The 11802-nt window shown below is 48.8% G+C and overlaps 1 protein-coding gene across 1 annotated transcript; it reads right to left on the bottom strand.

Annotated features, from left to right (window-relative positions):
* Positions 1 to 639: 639 nt before the first annotated feature.
* Positions 640 to 11791, bottom strand: MAPK13 (mitogen-activated protein kinase 13). The gene is made up of 12 exons (XM_058039964.1): positions 10192 to 11791; positions 7895 to 8024; positions 7493 to 7551; positions 6373 to 6481; positions 5338 to 5367; positions 4875 to 4922; positions 3841 to 3955; positions 3413 to 3484; positions 2858 to 2937; positions 2370 to 2448; positions 1323 to 1499; positions 640 to 1019 (listed from the first exon to the last, which is right to left on the bottom strand). Exons 1-12 carry the CDS (start codon positions 10308 to 10310, stop codon positions 940 to 942), a joined length of 1098 nt encoding a protein of 365 aa, XP_057895947.1. The 5' UTR covers positions 10311 to 11791; the 3' UTR covers positions 640 to 939.
* Between the last annotated feature and the right edge of the window lie 11 nt (positions 11792 to 11802).

The following is an 11802-nucleotide window of genomic DNA, read 5'->3' as shown; positions in this document are numbered from 1 at the left end:
GAGGTCAAATACTTTTCTCTAGTCCTGGGGACTCTGTGCTCTGAGCTCTGATACAGAGCAGGCACTTGGTGCATATCCCTTGGCATGGACTTTGGAATGATTGCCTGAGCTTGCCTGATCACCCTGGGGAAGAAGGTGTTGCAGTCCAAAGGTGTTATCACAACAAGCAGCTGTGCCTGCAATATCAAGTGACTGTATTGATAAGCTGTGGATCTGCAGATACTCCAGTTTCAGTACAGGCTGGGAAATGTCCTGCAGATCCATATTCAAAGCCATTTGTGCAGCTGCCTGGGACTCCCAGTCTGTCACTGTGGAAGTGGCCTTGAATTCCCAGGGTGAGTTTGCTGCCTGCTGTGAGGAGGAGACAGCACTGATCAAATCCCAGGGAATTAAATAAGCAGGGGAAAAACAAAAAAAAAAAAAAAAAAAAAAAAAAGAGGCAGTGGCTCTTTGGAGGGGAAGCAGCTGAGCAGAATTGTGTGTATAGGATGAGAGGATGAGTTTGTAGCTGCTCTGAACACAAGCTGATCCCTTGGTGCCCTGGAGCTGGCACTGTCCCAGCAGCCTTGCTCTGCTGGGTGCTCTGTGACTGCTCAGGGAAGGGCATCCATAATTAATATACTAAACTCTGTGCTTGAAAAGACTAATGAGAAAGAATGAAATTCCTCCTCTCTCAAGTGGACAAATAAAGGGGGAAAAAAAAGGAAACAACAGGTCAAATTCTCTCACTTAAAGTTTCAACAAGAATATATTTGTCTTTTATGTTGAAAACTGTCTGGGGTGCTTCCCCTTTAGAAGAACAAAGTCCAGTGCCCACAGCACGGTGTCATCCTTGTGCTGGCACATAGAGAGAGGTCCCACAGGCCACCAGCAGCACAGTGTGGAATGAATGTGATGTCATCAGGGAGAACTGAGTCCCAGCCACAGCTGCACCCGTCGCTATAAGGACATCCCACTTCTCTTCTTTGAATCCTTCCGTGCAATGGGACTGAAGGTCAAGATCTCCTTGTAAATGTGCTCTTGAAAAGCAGAACAAAATAACCATTAATGTGTGATTTTAGAGGACACAAATAAAAGTTGGAGTGTTGGATGTGCAGGAAAAGGCTTTCAGTGGCAGCTGAAAGAGACAAAGGAGAGAGACAAAAAAGTCTGCCTGGAGAGCTGGAGGGATCTTTGCTGAATGGATAAAAGCAAGAGATCTGAGCCCTACCATTGAGGCATCAGCAGGCAATCACAGCTTTACTCAGCATCTGTACAGGAAAGAAAGAGGGGTAGGAGGGTCCCATGCTAGACAGGAACGTCAAAGAAAATCAAGTTCTTACTTTTCCACTCCTCTATGGAAAGCTTTTCATGTTCCAGAGAATCATCATAGGAGTGTTGTGCCTCTGTCTCCTCCTCGATGTCTCGGAACTGGTCGAAGTAGGGGTGAGCCAAGGCCTGTGTTGCTGTGAGGCGCTTTTCCACATCCAGCTGCAACATCTTGTCCAGCAGGTCCACAGCTGTGGAGGAAGGGAACAGGGCTAGACAAGGTGCAGGGGAGCACAGGCAGCCTGTGCATGAGCCCTGCCAGTGTGGCACTGCTATTTCCAGTGTTTCACCTCCACACCTGAACAATGAAGAGAATCCTCAACCTGGCCAGGGCAGCGAGGGGCTCCCACCAGTGCAGATGCAAAGTCTGCCCAACAAGAGCCTCAGGGAGCTCTTACTAACAGAAGTTAAATTGTGCAGAAATAACAAATTAGACCTGAATAAGCCTTGCTGCACAGATTGGGCTGCAGAAACATGAGGAGTAAGCCAGGAACCTCAAGATATTTCTCAGGTCTAATAATTTGCTTTCATTCAGAGCCCTGCATCTCAAAGGAGTCTTAACATGAGTATCTGTATAGAAACCTATAGATCCCTGGTAAAGAGGAGGGCAGGAAACTCAGATGCTGACTGGTCTGTCAGCCTCATTCCCACTTGGTTTTAACATTTCAAAACTTTCTTCCATTCAGTTTCTAGAAGAGTTTTGCTTGCTCTCACCTCTAACCTACCTGGGAAGAGAGCTCTTTCTAAGAGATTAATTTTTACCCTGAAAATTTCACAGCAGCTGTCTGTTAAATATTGCTAGATCCAGGTTCTACACTGTACTTATTAATTTTTTTTTAAAGTAGTAAATGGCCAAGAACAGCAGAACATCACCATTGTAATGCCAATAAAAGATAATTCTGCTTTTAACTGATGTATATTTTCCCTGAGGAAGGGCACAAACTGCAAGGGAAAAAAGTAGCAATAAATTATGAGAAGGAGAAATAAAGTTGAGGCTGTGGCAGTCAGCTTGCCTCCTTTCCAGCTGTGAAAACTCATGAGAAATGCTGGAGATTACTTACCCAGAGGATTTGCTTTAGGGAAAAGCACAGACAAGTCTTTCTTGGGGATTTTAGGAAGGGACTTGATATAACTCTTTGCCTGAAAGAGCAAGGAAAGCACAGTTACTGCACGTGGACAGGTGTGAAATACAGCTCTCAGTCTCAGCAAATGAAGAGAAGAGCAAAGCATCCCACATGTCCCATTTCAGCAAACAGTTCACAAGGAACTTTTTTTATTGGTCAAAACAGAGAAATCCTTCTGTTTTAAGAGCCAAGCAGGAGAACAGAGAAGACTGGTGATTTGGGAGGCCCTGCCAAACACAGCCATTCCCAACACAGCAGCAGGTCCATCAGATGTGCCACCAGCACAGAGAAATGCCTTCCTTGCCTGGGGAAAAGGACATTTCCCTGCTGCTGCAGAGGCAGCACCTCTCCCATGCCAAACACAAGTCAACCTCACCCCCTGACACCTCTGCCAGCAGGACCCAAATCCACAGGAGCCTCCTTACCGCTTTGTCCTCCAGCTTCTCCAAGAAGTCCTCTCCTGGATGCCCCGTTACTTTCAGGATCTGGGTCAGTTGATCCAGGTCTGGCAAGCTGTGTTAAAGATCACCTTTGAGGAGCAAACCCCCACCCCAGCTCAGCCTGCAGGACTATGATTAGCTCATGATACCAACCCACCACAGTCACACAAGTAGAGATTCATTAGATGGGCAAAAAGAGCTCCAAGCCTTTCTTCCTGGAATGACATTTCCATCAATATCATTTTTCTGGCACAACCATGCCAGGACACACATCCATGGGCTTGGAAGGATGTGCAAAGCTTTGGGAATGGAGCTATGGCCACACAAGCTTGAACAGCTGATGAAGAACCATGCCACCACAGAGGTGCATTTCTGAGGTCCCCTTCTGTTTTCCTCCCCAAAAAAATTGGTCCTTGTGATTACCTCCTGATAAACCAGTCTGACACCTGTTTTTCTCAGTAACCTCATTCATAAAAACCCTTCCACACACACTAAGAATTATTTCTCTGCTGAGGCAAAAGGTTTAGCTTGAAAGGATACAGTCTTTTCCTTTAAAGAGTGTTTTCCCAGTCAGCATTTCTGCCATGATACAGCCAATAGACCAGATATCCACTGTTAAGAAAGAAAAAGGAGAGGGGCGGAAAGGAAGAAAAGAAAATTAAAAACAAAAATTAGAAAGGGAGCAGTGGTTGCTGGGGCTGTCACTTTTGCTGTTGCTTGCAGCAAACACTGATTCAATTTTCACTCCCACCCTCCTCTGTTCTTTCTCTGCTGCTAAAATCTCAGCTTTCATAATTTCCTGCAAGCAGCAGCTCTGGGAGTTGTGCAACACCTCTGAGATCTGCTCTGCTCCAGGGAACACTGATGATGAAAAAGAGGAAAAACAACTGGACTATTCAGTGAGATTTGAGCCAGCAGGATCCCCCAGCTCATCACCAGGGAGTCACAGGCTGGGCAGGGCTGCTCACCTGTCTGGTTGTAATGCATCCAGTTCAGGATGACCTCTGGGGCTCTGTACCACCGTGTCACCACGTAGCCAGTCATCTCAGCATCAGCCTGCCTGGCCAAGCCAAAATCCAGGATCTGCAGTGCCAAAGGAAGAATAAGGAGAAGGGAGGGCAGGAGAGAAAAGAGAAATCCTATGGGCAAGTGAGACTCGGCTTCTAAGAGAAAATGGAGTAGCTCCAATCAGGTAATAACAAAGCTCCAACTACACCACAGATACCCATGGAATGGTTCACAGAATTTACATATCTTAATTCCACTGTAAATTAAAAGCCAGCTGCAAACCATGTTGTCACAAAAAGACCCTTCTGAAAGGATCAGTGCTTTGTGCTCCCTGGAAGGTCACTGGCTTTCTTGAAGCTTAAGTTTTACTCAATGTGCTTTATTGGAGTTGGTCTGTGACCTGGTGGTGAAGGCGTGCTCCCAGGTCACCACAACTCACCCTTTCCTATAAGGACACCTTGCAGGTGACACAGCTTGGCCTCTCCCTCAATGCTGAAGATGAACAAGCTTGACCCAACCTTTATGGGCAGCAGAGCCACTCCCTGAAATATACATTACAGAAATGCATGCTAGAGCACCACAGCAGCCAGCAGCAAGCAAACCTTCAGAGCAACCCTGAAATGACTTTGTCTGGAATGACAACCACAGTGTCCATGAGAACCAAAGGGCAACTGCAGCTGAATGCAGCTACCCTTCAGGGACCATTCACCTGCTGCAGGTATTGCTCAGCAGTGCTGAATTTTTTCTCCAGGAAGTCATTACACACTGCCATCCACGAGGATTACAGTGACAGAAGGCTCATTTGAGGTCTTGTGTCCTGATTCAGCAAGTGACATCAGCAGGGGAGCATTTCCCACTGCTGCATCTGCCAAGGAACACAACGCCTGGAATGGAGGCTCAGGAGGAAAGGGGAAACATGACAGTGCCAATTTCCTGCTGGCAGAGCAGTTCCTCCAGGAGCTCATGTGCTGCAAAGTGCTGCTTTGCCACCTACCTTCAGCTGGCAGTCCTCATTCACAGCCAGGTTACTTGGCTTCAGGTCCTGCAACAGACAGGAGCAGAAAAACTAGATGTTTCAACTGCAATACATCAACACAACTTCCTCTTGATGGGGTCCCATAACACCCCAGGTTCAATATCAAATCAGTAAATGACTGAATAAACACCATGCCTGCTATATTAGATTACTATTTTATTCTTTTCTGAAACAGTTTTAATTCAAAAAGCATCATAAAATGCTTCTCAGCTCATCAGAAAATACAGCATTTTCTCAAAATGCTGCAGGAATTAGTAATCCAAATATAAATGGGGTTTTGGTAGGATGGAAAAGAGAGCAGACAGGATGGAAATTAGAGCAGACAGTGCTATTAATGAAAGGATGGTTAGGAATTTGTTAACTTTATGACTATGCTGTGTTTCTCAGACAAAAATCAGAATAAGAGCACACATGAACTTACCCTGTGGACGATGCCAGCTGAATGAATATACTGCAATAAAAAGAGGAGCCACAATGTGATCACCAGCAGACAAAATTTTCTGTTCTCCAGCAAACAAACCAGAGCTACAAACAAGAACTTGCTGAGAACAAACTCTGCAGCCTTCTACAGGACCCTGGTCCCTAGGGCAGCAGTTTGAAAAGACATTTCTGCCCCAAATTACTGACAGTATTTACAGTGCTATTGCCAGTCTGAAGAAGATGCACAGAGCAGAAGAGGAGGGATGAAGCAATAGCTCCTCAGAGCAAGTACAACAGCTTCAAACTATCAAAGTTATCAAGGTTACAGCAGATGACATGACAACATGGTTATTCTGGGTGTTAAAAAATAATCTCAGCCCAAAACCATAAAACTGCAAAACTGACTTCAGAGTTTTTAGCATACCAGTCTGTGTGTTCTTACCCCCTTTATTTAAACTCGAGGTAGCAGACCTGGGGAGAGGTGTGATTGAGGTGATCCCATTGATGCCTGTAAGCCACTGATGTGACTCCAGGTGAAGGGTGTGAGAGGACAGCTGGAAAACTCTGCCTCTACATCCCAGAGTTTGCAAGGATTGCTGTCAGCTCCCTCAAAGCCAGTTACAGAAACATATTCCTCCCTTATGCTCCTGAATAGGAAATCATCCCCTCTGTCCTCTCCCCTGGGAGCCTCTGTGACAGGTTCAAGGAGCTCCTGCTGCTGCCAGTCTCTCCCTCTCTATGCAGAGTTGTGCTGAGGGTTTGGGCAAGGCAAAGAGAGAAGCAAGTGCTGCCCTGGAGAAACCATCCCAAGGCCTGTGGCTGCTGATTACTTTGATACCTGATGTAAGCAAACACTCATTTTATTGATGTGTGCTGGACCAGGAATGGTTCAACAGCCAATTCCTGCTCTGAGGGGACGCCATAAACTCCCCACATCCTCCTGTACAGTACTGGAGGGGAGTTTAGTTAGGGTCAACCCAGAGGTGACACGCAGAGGAGACACAGGGAGTCACTAAACTCCTCCAGACCCACCTACCTTCAGCCCTTTCAGCATTTGGTAGACCAGGTACTGGATCTTTTCATCACTGAATTCATGTCCCATGATCTTTTGTAAATCTGTCCGCATGTATGGCATCACCAGGTAGCTAAAAGGCAGTAAGACAAGGCCCTGAGTCTGGAAGAAAAATGCAGGGGACCAGGCTAGCCTTGTTCTCACTTGGTTTGGTTTTTCTGGGTGTGTAAGGAAGATGAGTTGTTGTGACTGTTCCTGGCTAACTAGCACATCCTGCAGAGGAGTTGGAATTTCAACCTGTTCTGAAAATTGCTCTTTCTCCTCCTTGGAAATCAAATAGCTGATATCAAGTAAGAACAAGGATCTTCAGGATCCTGAATTAGTTTAGACCTCAAGTGAAGTTCAATTTTGGACAGGCTTTCACCACCCAGGAGCTGAAACATCTCACACAGCACAGCAGCTGCATTGGCTCCCAAATTTGTCATTGTAGAGTTCTCCAGCCCTGCCTCAGAAGACAACATCCAGCTTCCTTCAGTAGCTGCCTGCTGAGGCTGCTAATGAATTGATGGTCTTCCTGCAGGAACTGCTCTGAGAACCTTCACATGCTCTGCAGGCTGCTAACCTCAGCCATCAGCCAAACCCCAAAGCCAGGCACACTGCTCATCTGCAGTGATGGGGAAGGAAAAAGGACTTGTCCAATGTGATCATGAACACAGAGGGAAAATGCCAAAAAATCAATTGACAAGAGCCAGAATCAAGAGAAGAAGGACAGATCTTCCAAATTCTAAGTTTAATTGCCCTGAGGCTTCATGAACAATACTATTCCCATTCTGAGTGCAGCCCCTTAGCTCAGCATGGGTCACCCTCTGTGTGATGCACCATGGAATGTAACACATCCTCATTGCACAGCTTGGTCTGTGCTGCTGTGGTGTCCCAGCTGGGAGCAGGGTGGGATCTGTTTACGTGTTCTGGGTGTGTCAGCCATGGCAGCTGATGTGTGCTCTTGGTTCTCTGCATTATTTGGGGATGCCTGGATTCTAGTCTGGTCCCTTTGCACCCCAACCCTCTCTGTTATGCTGCTGCTAAGACGCAGCTGTCTTGGAAAATAATTAAGTCTACACAGAGCAAACAAGTCCAGACTTACAAGTCCTGGAACCCCTGGTAGGAGGCAGTGGAGGTGAAGACATCAAGCAGCCCAATGACCTGAGGAAGGAGAGAAGCCCACATTTAAATCTGGAAAACAACTGCTGTGCACATGGCACTCATCAGCTCTCCACTGGCACATGCAAGTGGGCGAACACAGAAAATTCCATCTGAGGAACCCAGGGCCTCCTCACTGATGCTGCATAAATGTTTTCCCTCTTACTAACACCTGGGCTCACCCATTACATCCTGGGCACAGCAAACAGGTCACAGGTAAACCCTGAGACAGCCTGCCCATACCAAATGTCAATTAAAACACAGGTGATGCCACCAAAAGGATTTGCTCCCAGGTGGCAAGGAAACACCTCTTGTGTCAGCAGGAAGAGGAGAAATGAGCACTCACGTTGTCATGCTGCATGTGCTTCAGCAGCATCAGCTCTCTGTAGGCTCTCTTGGCAAAGATCTCTGACTGGAACGGGCGGCACAGCTTCTTGATGGCCACTTTCTCCCCCGTCTTCTTGTCTATGGCTGAACTGCAGCAGGTAAAGAAAAAACCATTCTGGTGTCAGTAGAATGTTTGAACAGATTCTGCAACCCCACAGGTCACCTCCTAGAGAAGAGTTGGTTCCTGTGCTTGCAGAAGGACAGCAGAGAAAGGTCCTTTGAGGAGCTCAGTGGAGCTCTGCACACAGAGCCCTGTGTGGCTTTGGGCAGCCTGTGCTCTTTGGGGAATGAGGTGGGACACCAAGAAAAGCACAAGTGGCTCATCTTTATTCCCTTCAACCTGCAGAAATGAGCTGGAGGTAACAGAGCTGAGAGAAGAGGGAAACACAGATGGTTAAAGGTCAGAATTAGTTCTAACTCTGCCTTCTCCTTCCTTAATGCATGGAGATAAGTGAATAAAGATACGGCAATTTCTGCTTTGCCATCTGCATGGAGGGTGTTGTATTTTAGGGCAGGCCAGCTGCCTTCACTGTATTCTGGAGCAAAGACTGTGGATGTCACATGTTGAAAATGCTGCTGCAATTAATCCTGCTGTGTTCAGAATCCTTGATTACATATTTGCTTCTGTGTAAGAGCAGGTCTGGCTGACATGAGACTCTTCTCTGGAGCTGATGAAAACCTGGTGCAGCAGCCATTGCTGCAGGCATTATTTTGCTGTGTTGTTCCTGCTGGTCACGTTGGCTGTTTGCAACTGGACACAGCAATCCTGTGACAGCTCCTCTCCCTCTGGAGGCTCCTTGCTCAGACTGCCAAGGAGGGAAGGGAGGTCCTCAGAGAGCTGAAATTCAGGGTTCTCAGTGGTGTTTTCCAGAGATATCTCAGCCCTTCCCTGACCCCTCTCAAGAGGCGAACATGAAAAAAAAGATTTCTCAGCTGCTGAAGAAGGTGTAAAAGCCCCTCCTGCAGAACGCTGCAATAGGAAAATTTCCCAGCAATTCCCAGCAGAGGACAGCAAATCCTAACTCTACATTTCTGCCTCAGCTTTCTACAGCAATCAGCATCGAGCCCTCCCTGCTGAGCTCTGTCCATTCAAAACCACCATCCACACCCGGGCTGCTTCAACCTCCCTTCTTGAGAGCTCCAGAGTTTTACAGGGACCAGGAAAGATTTCTTTTGATGTTTGGTTTTTTTCGGCTGGGCAAGGAAACTTGAAAGGATTTCTCTCTTTTTTTTTTGTCCTGTCTTTATTTTTCTTCCTGATTTTCTCTGTGATAAAAATCAGAGAGCACTGTACAAATATAAATTAAAAGTCAAGTCTAATCCTGCTTGATTTTGCAGGACTTACTTAAGAATCTAAGAGGTATAAACACATGTGGGCAGCCAAGTGAGTGCCCCTCTGTAAATTGGAAGCTGGAGGAAAAGGACAAAACCTGGACACCAGGGTTTCAGGATTAGTGCCAGTGGCAGGCCAGACTTTGCCCAACACCTATGAAAACAGACACACCTTTTTTTTTTTTTTTTTTTTCATTTATTTTTAGCTCAGCATGTTATGAAATAAGGGCTCTGTTCAGATACTATCAATGGACTGTTTCATATTTAACCTTTCAGGGTTGCCCATCTCTGGCTCATCAGTGCAAACCCAGCAATTTCTGCCTTGTGCTTGCTCTTGCTTCAGGCACCTTTGCCTGGTTGAATAATTAACAGCAGCTCCTGCTGCTCTCTTGTAGGCTGGGGTTTATCATCAGCCATGAAGGAAGTCCTGTCTGTTACTGATCCTGGTTTGCGATAATTTCTATCCACTTTATGATTTCAAACTGGAAACTGTGTCAGGGTGGGGGTTGCATTGTCCATCTGCTTCAGCTGCCTGGGACTGAGCAGCAAGGACACCCTGTTCCAGCTCCCACCTCTGGAAATCACAAATCACAGACAAATCTCTTCCAGACATCCAGGTATTCCCCCGCCTCCTGCCTGTGCTACCAGAGCAAGCAAGAGTCCACAGCAGCTCCAAACCTGCCCGACCCCAGTGCCGGGGTGCTCGGCAGCCCCGGCACCCCTGCCCTGTCCCCTCTCTGCCCACCCTGGGGCATTTTCTTCAGGCGAGCGAGTGTCCAGCTGGACAGGACACAACCTGTCCCCATCCCTCATGCAAATGTCCTTCCTTAATGGAGGGGTTCTGCCAAGCGCCTCCTCATTCCCCCCGGCCCGGCACTCCCAGCGCCCCCAGCCCCGGGGCGCTGCGAGCGGGACCCCACTCACCAGACGGAGCCGTAGGCCCCGGAGCCCAGCGGGTGCAGGTTTGTGTATCTCCTGGGCAGCTCCCAGAGCGTGTTGTTCACCTCCTGTCTGTAAAAGCCTCTTCTCCTTGCGATGTTCATCGCCCGGCGGGTGTGGGACAGCCACCCCCCCAGAGTAGTGGAGTACGGGAGGGCTGCTGAGGTGAGAGCGGGGCAGGGAGGCTTCCTGCGCTGCTGGGAAAGGCTCTAGCGAGTTTCCTTCTCTGTTTTCAGCTGTTGCGAGCGTGAAGGGACATGTCTTTGGGCCCTCCTCCCTCCGCCTCCACATTGGCAGAGGTGAGGCATCAGGTTTCCTGACACGCCTCGGTGCTGTACAGGTGCCTCTGGGCTCTGCTGCAGGAGGGGAGCAGCCGGCCCCGCTCGGGCACGCCTCTGGCAGCCCCTGTCATGCACAGCTCCCGCTCTGCTGCTCCATCAGCCCAGAAATATCCTCACGGGGCTCGGCAGGGGCTGTGAAATCCCTCCTCCAAACAAGGGGATGAGTAAGGACTGGCCGAGCCGGGGAATCCGAGGGACAAGCCGCAGACACACCGCGTCAGGCACGCAGGGGATCCTCTCGAAGCCGACGGACAGCTCGTGACAAAGGACACCACGGGATCACAGCGATGGCGATTTTCTCCCGAGCCCGGGGAGGTGCTGGAAGTGGGCTGAGGCTCTCCAAGTGACTGCTGCAAGCGGTTCCAGGAGCAGCTGTGGGGTGGGAACAGCCCCAGCACGGTTTGTGCCCCAGGCTTTGCTGGGCGCGGTTTCAGCTCTCAGCCCTCCCTGGCTCCTCTCGGACAAAGCAAAGCCCATGCTCTCCGCCGTGTCTGTGACCCACCAGCCCACCAGGACCATTCCTGGTGAGCAGAGAGCACCTCAACATTTCTCCCCAGCACCAGGAGGCTCAGGTGGGGCTCCCACACAGGAGGTGCATCCTCCCCGCTCCCAAAGGAAGTGACTAAGCCGAGCCTTACCAAGCCAGCCTAGCTGCTTGCAAGTGTTCTACCCCAGCAGCCCTCCACCCGGCCCAGAGCCTTGGCTCCTTCCATACAAGGCACCTGCAAAGGTGTCCCTACAGGAAAAGTACAACTGGGGGCAGGGAAAATTCACTGTGCCTGCTTTATGTGCAACTACTGCATTGGCCCTTATGCTCTGCAGGCAGCCCAGCAGAGCCTGCTGTTCACGAACACAAACATGGACAAGGCACCATGGCAGTATCTGTGTAATCAGCCCTGGCTGCAGCAGCACAGCCCGGAAATAATCCACAGCCTGGCTGGGTCTATAAAAAAACTCTTGCTCACACCTGTGAGCAAGAGGTGTCACAGCAAAAGCTCCTGGTCCTTAAGCAAACATGTAACTCCTGGGTTATTTGATGAACACAGCCCTTGCTCAGCTGCTGCTGCGCACACAATCAGCACCCAATTAGGGAGCCCTGAATAGCCGGGGCAGGTCTGGGTGTACTGAGATGAGTTAACTCCAGTGACCAAGTCAAACAGGAAACTTCAGATTGGTGGAAAAAGGGACAAGAAGCCCCATGGCAGCAGAGTCAGCCTCCAGTCACCTTGTCCCCTCCCAGCCATCGCACCCAGGA

This window comes from Melospiza georgiana, chromosome 23, assembly GCF_028018845.1.
Source record: "Melospiza georgiana isolate bMelGeo1 chromosome 23, bMelGeo1.pri, whole genome shotgun sequence".
NCBI classification, from domain to species: Eukaryota; Metazoa; Chordata; class Aves; order Passeriformes; family Passerellidae; genus Melospiza; species Melospiza georgiana.
Note: the sequence above shows the minus strand (reverse complement) of the source record. Positions and strands in the feature narration are given on the sequence as shown.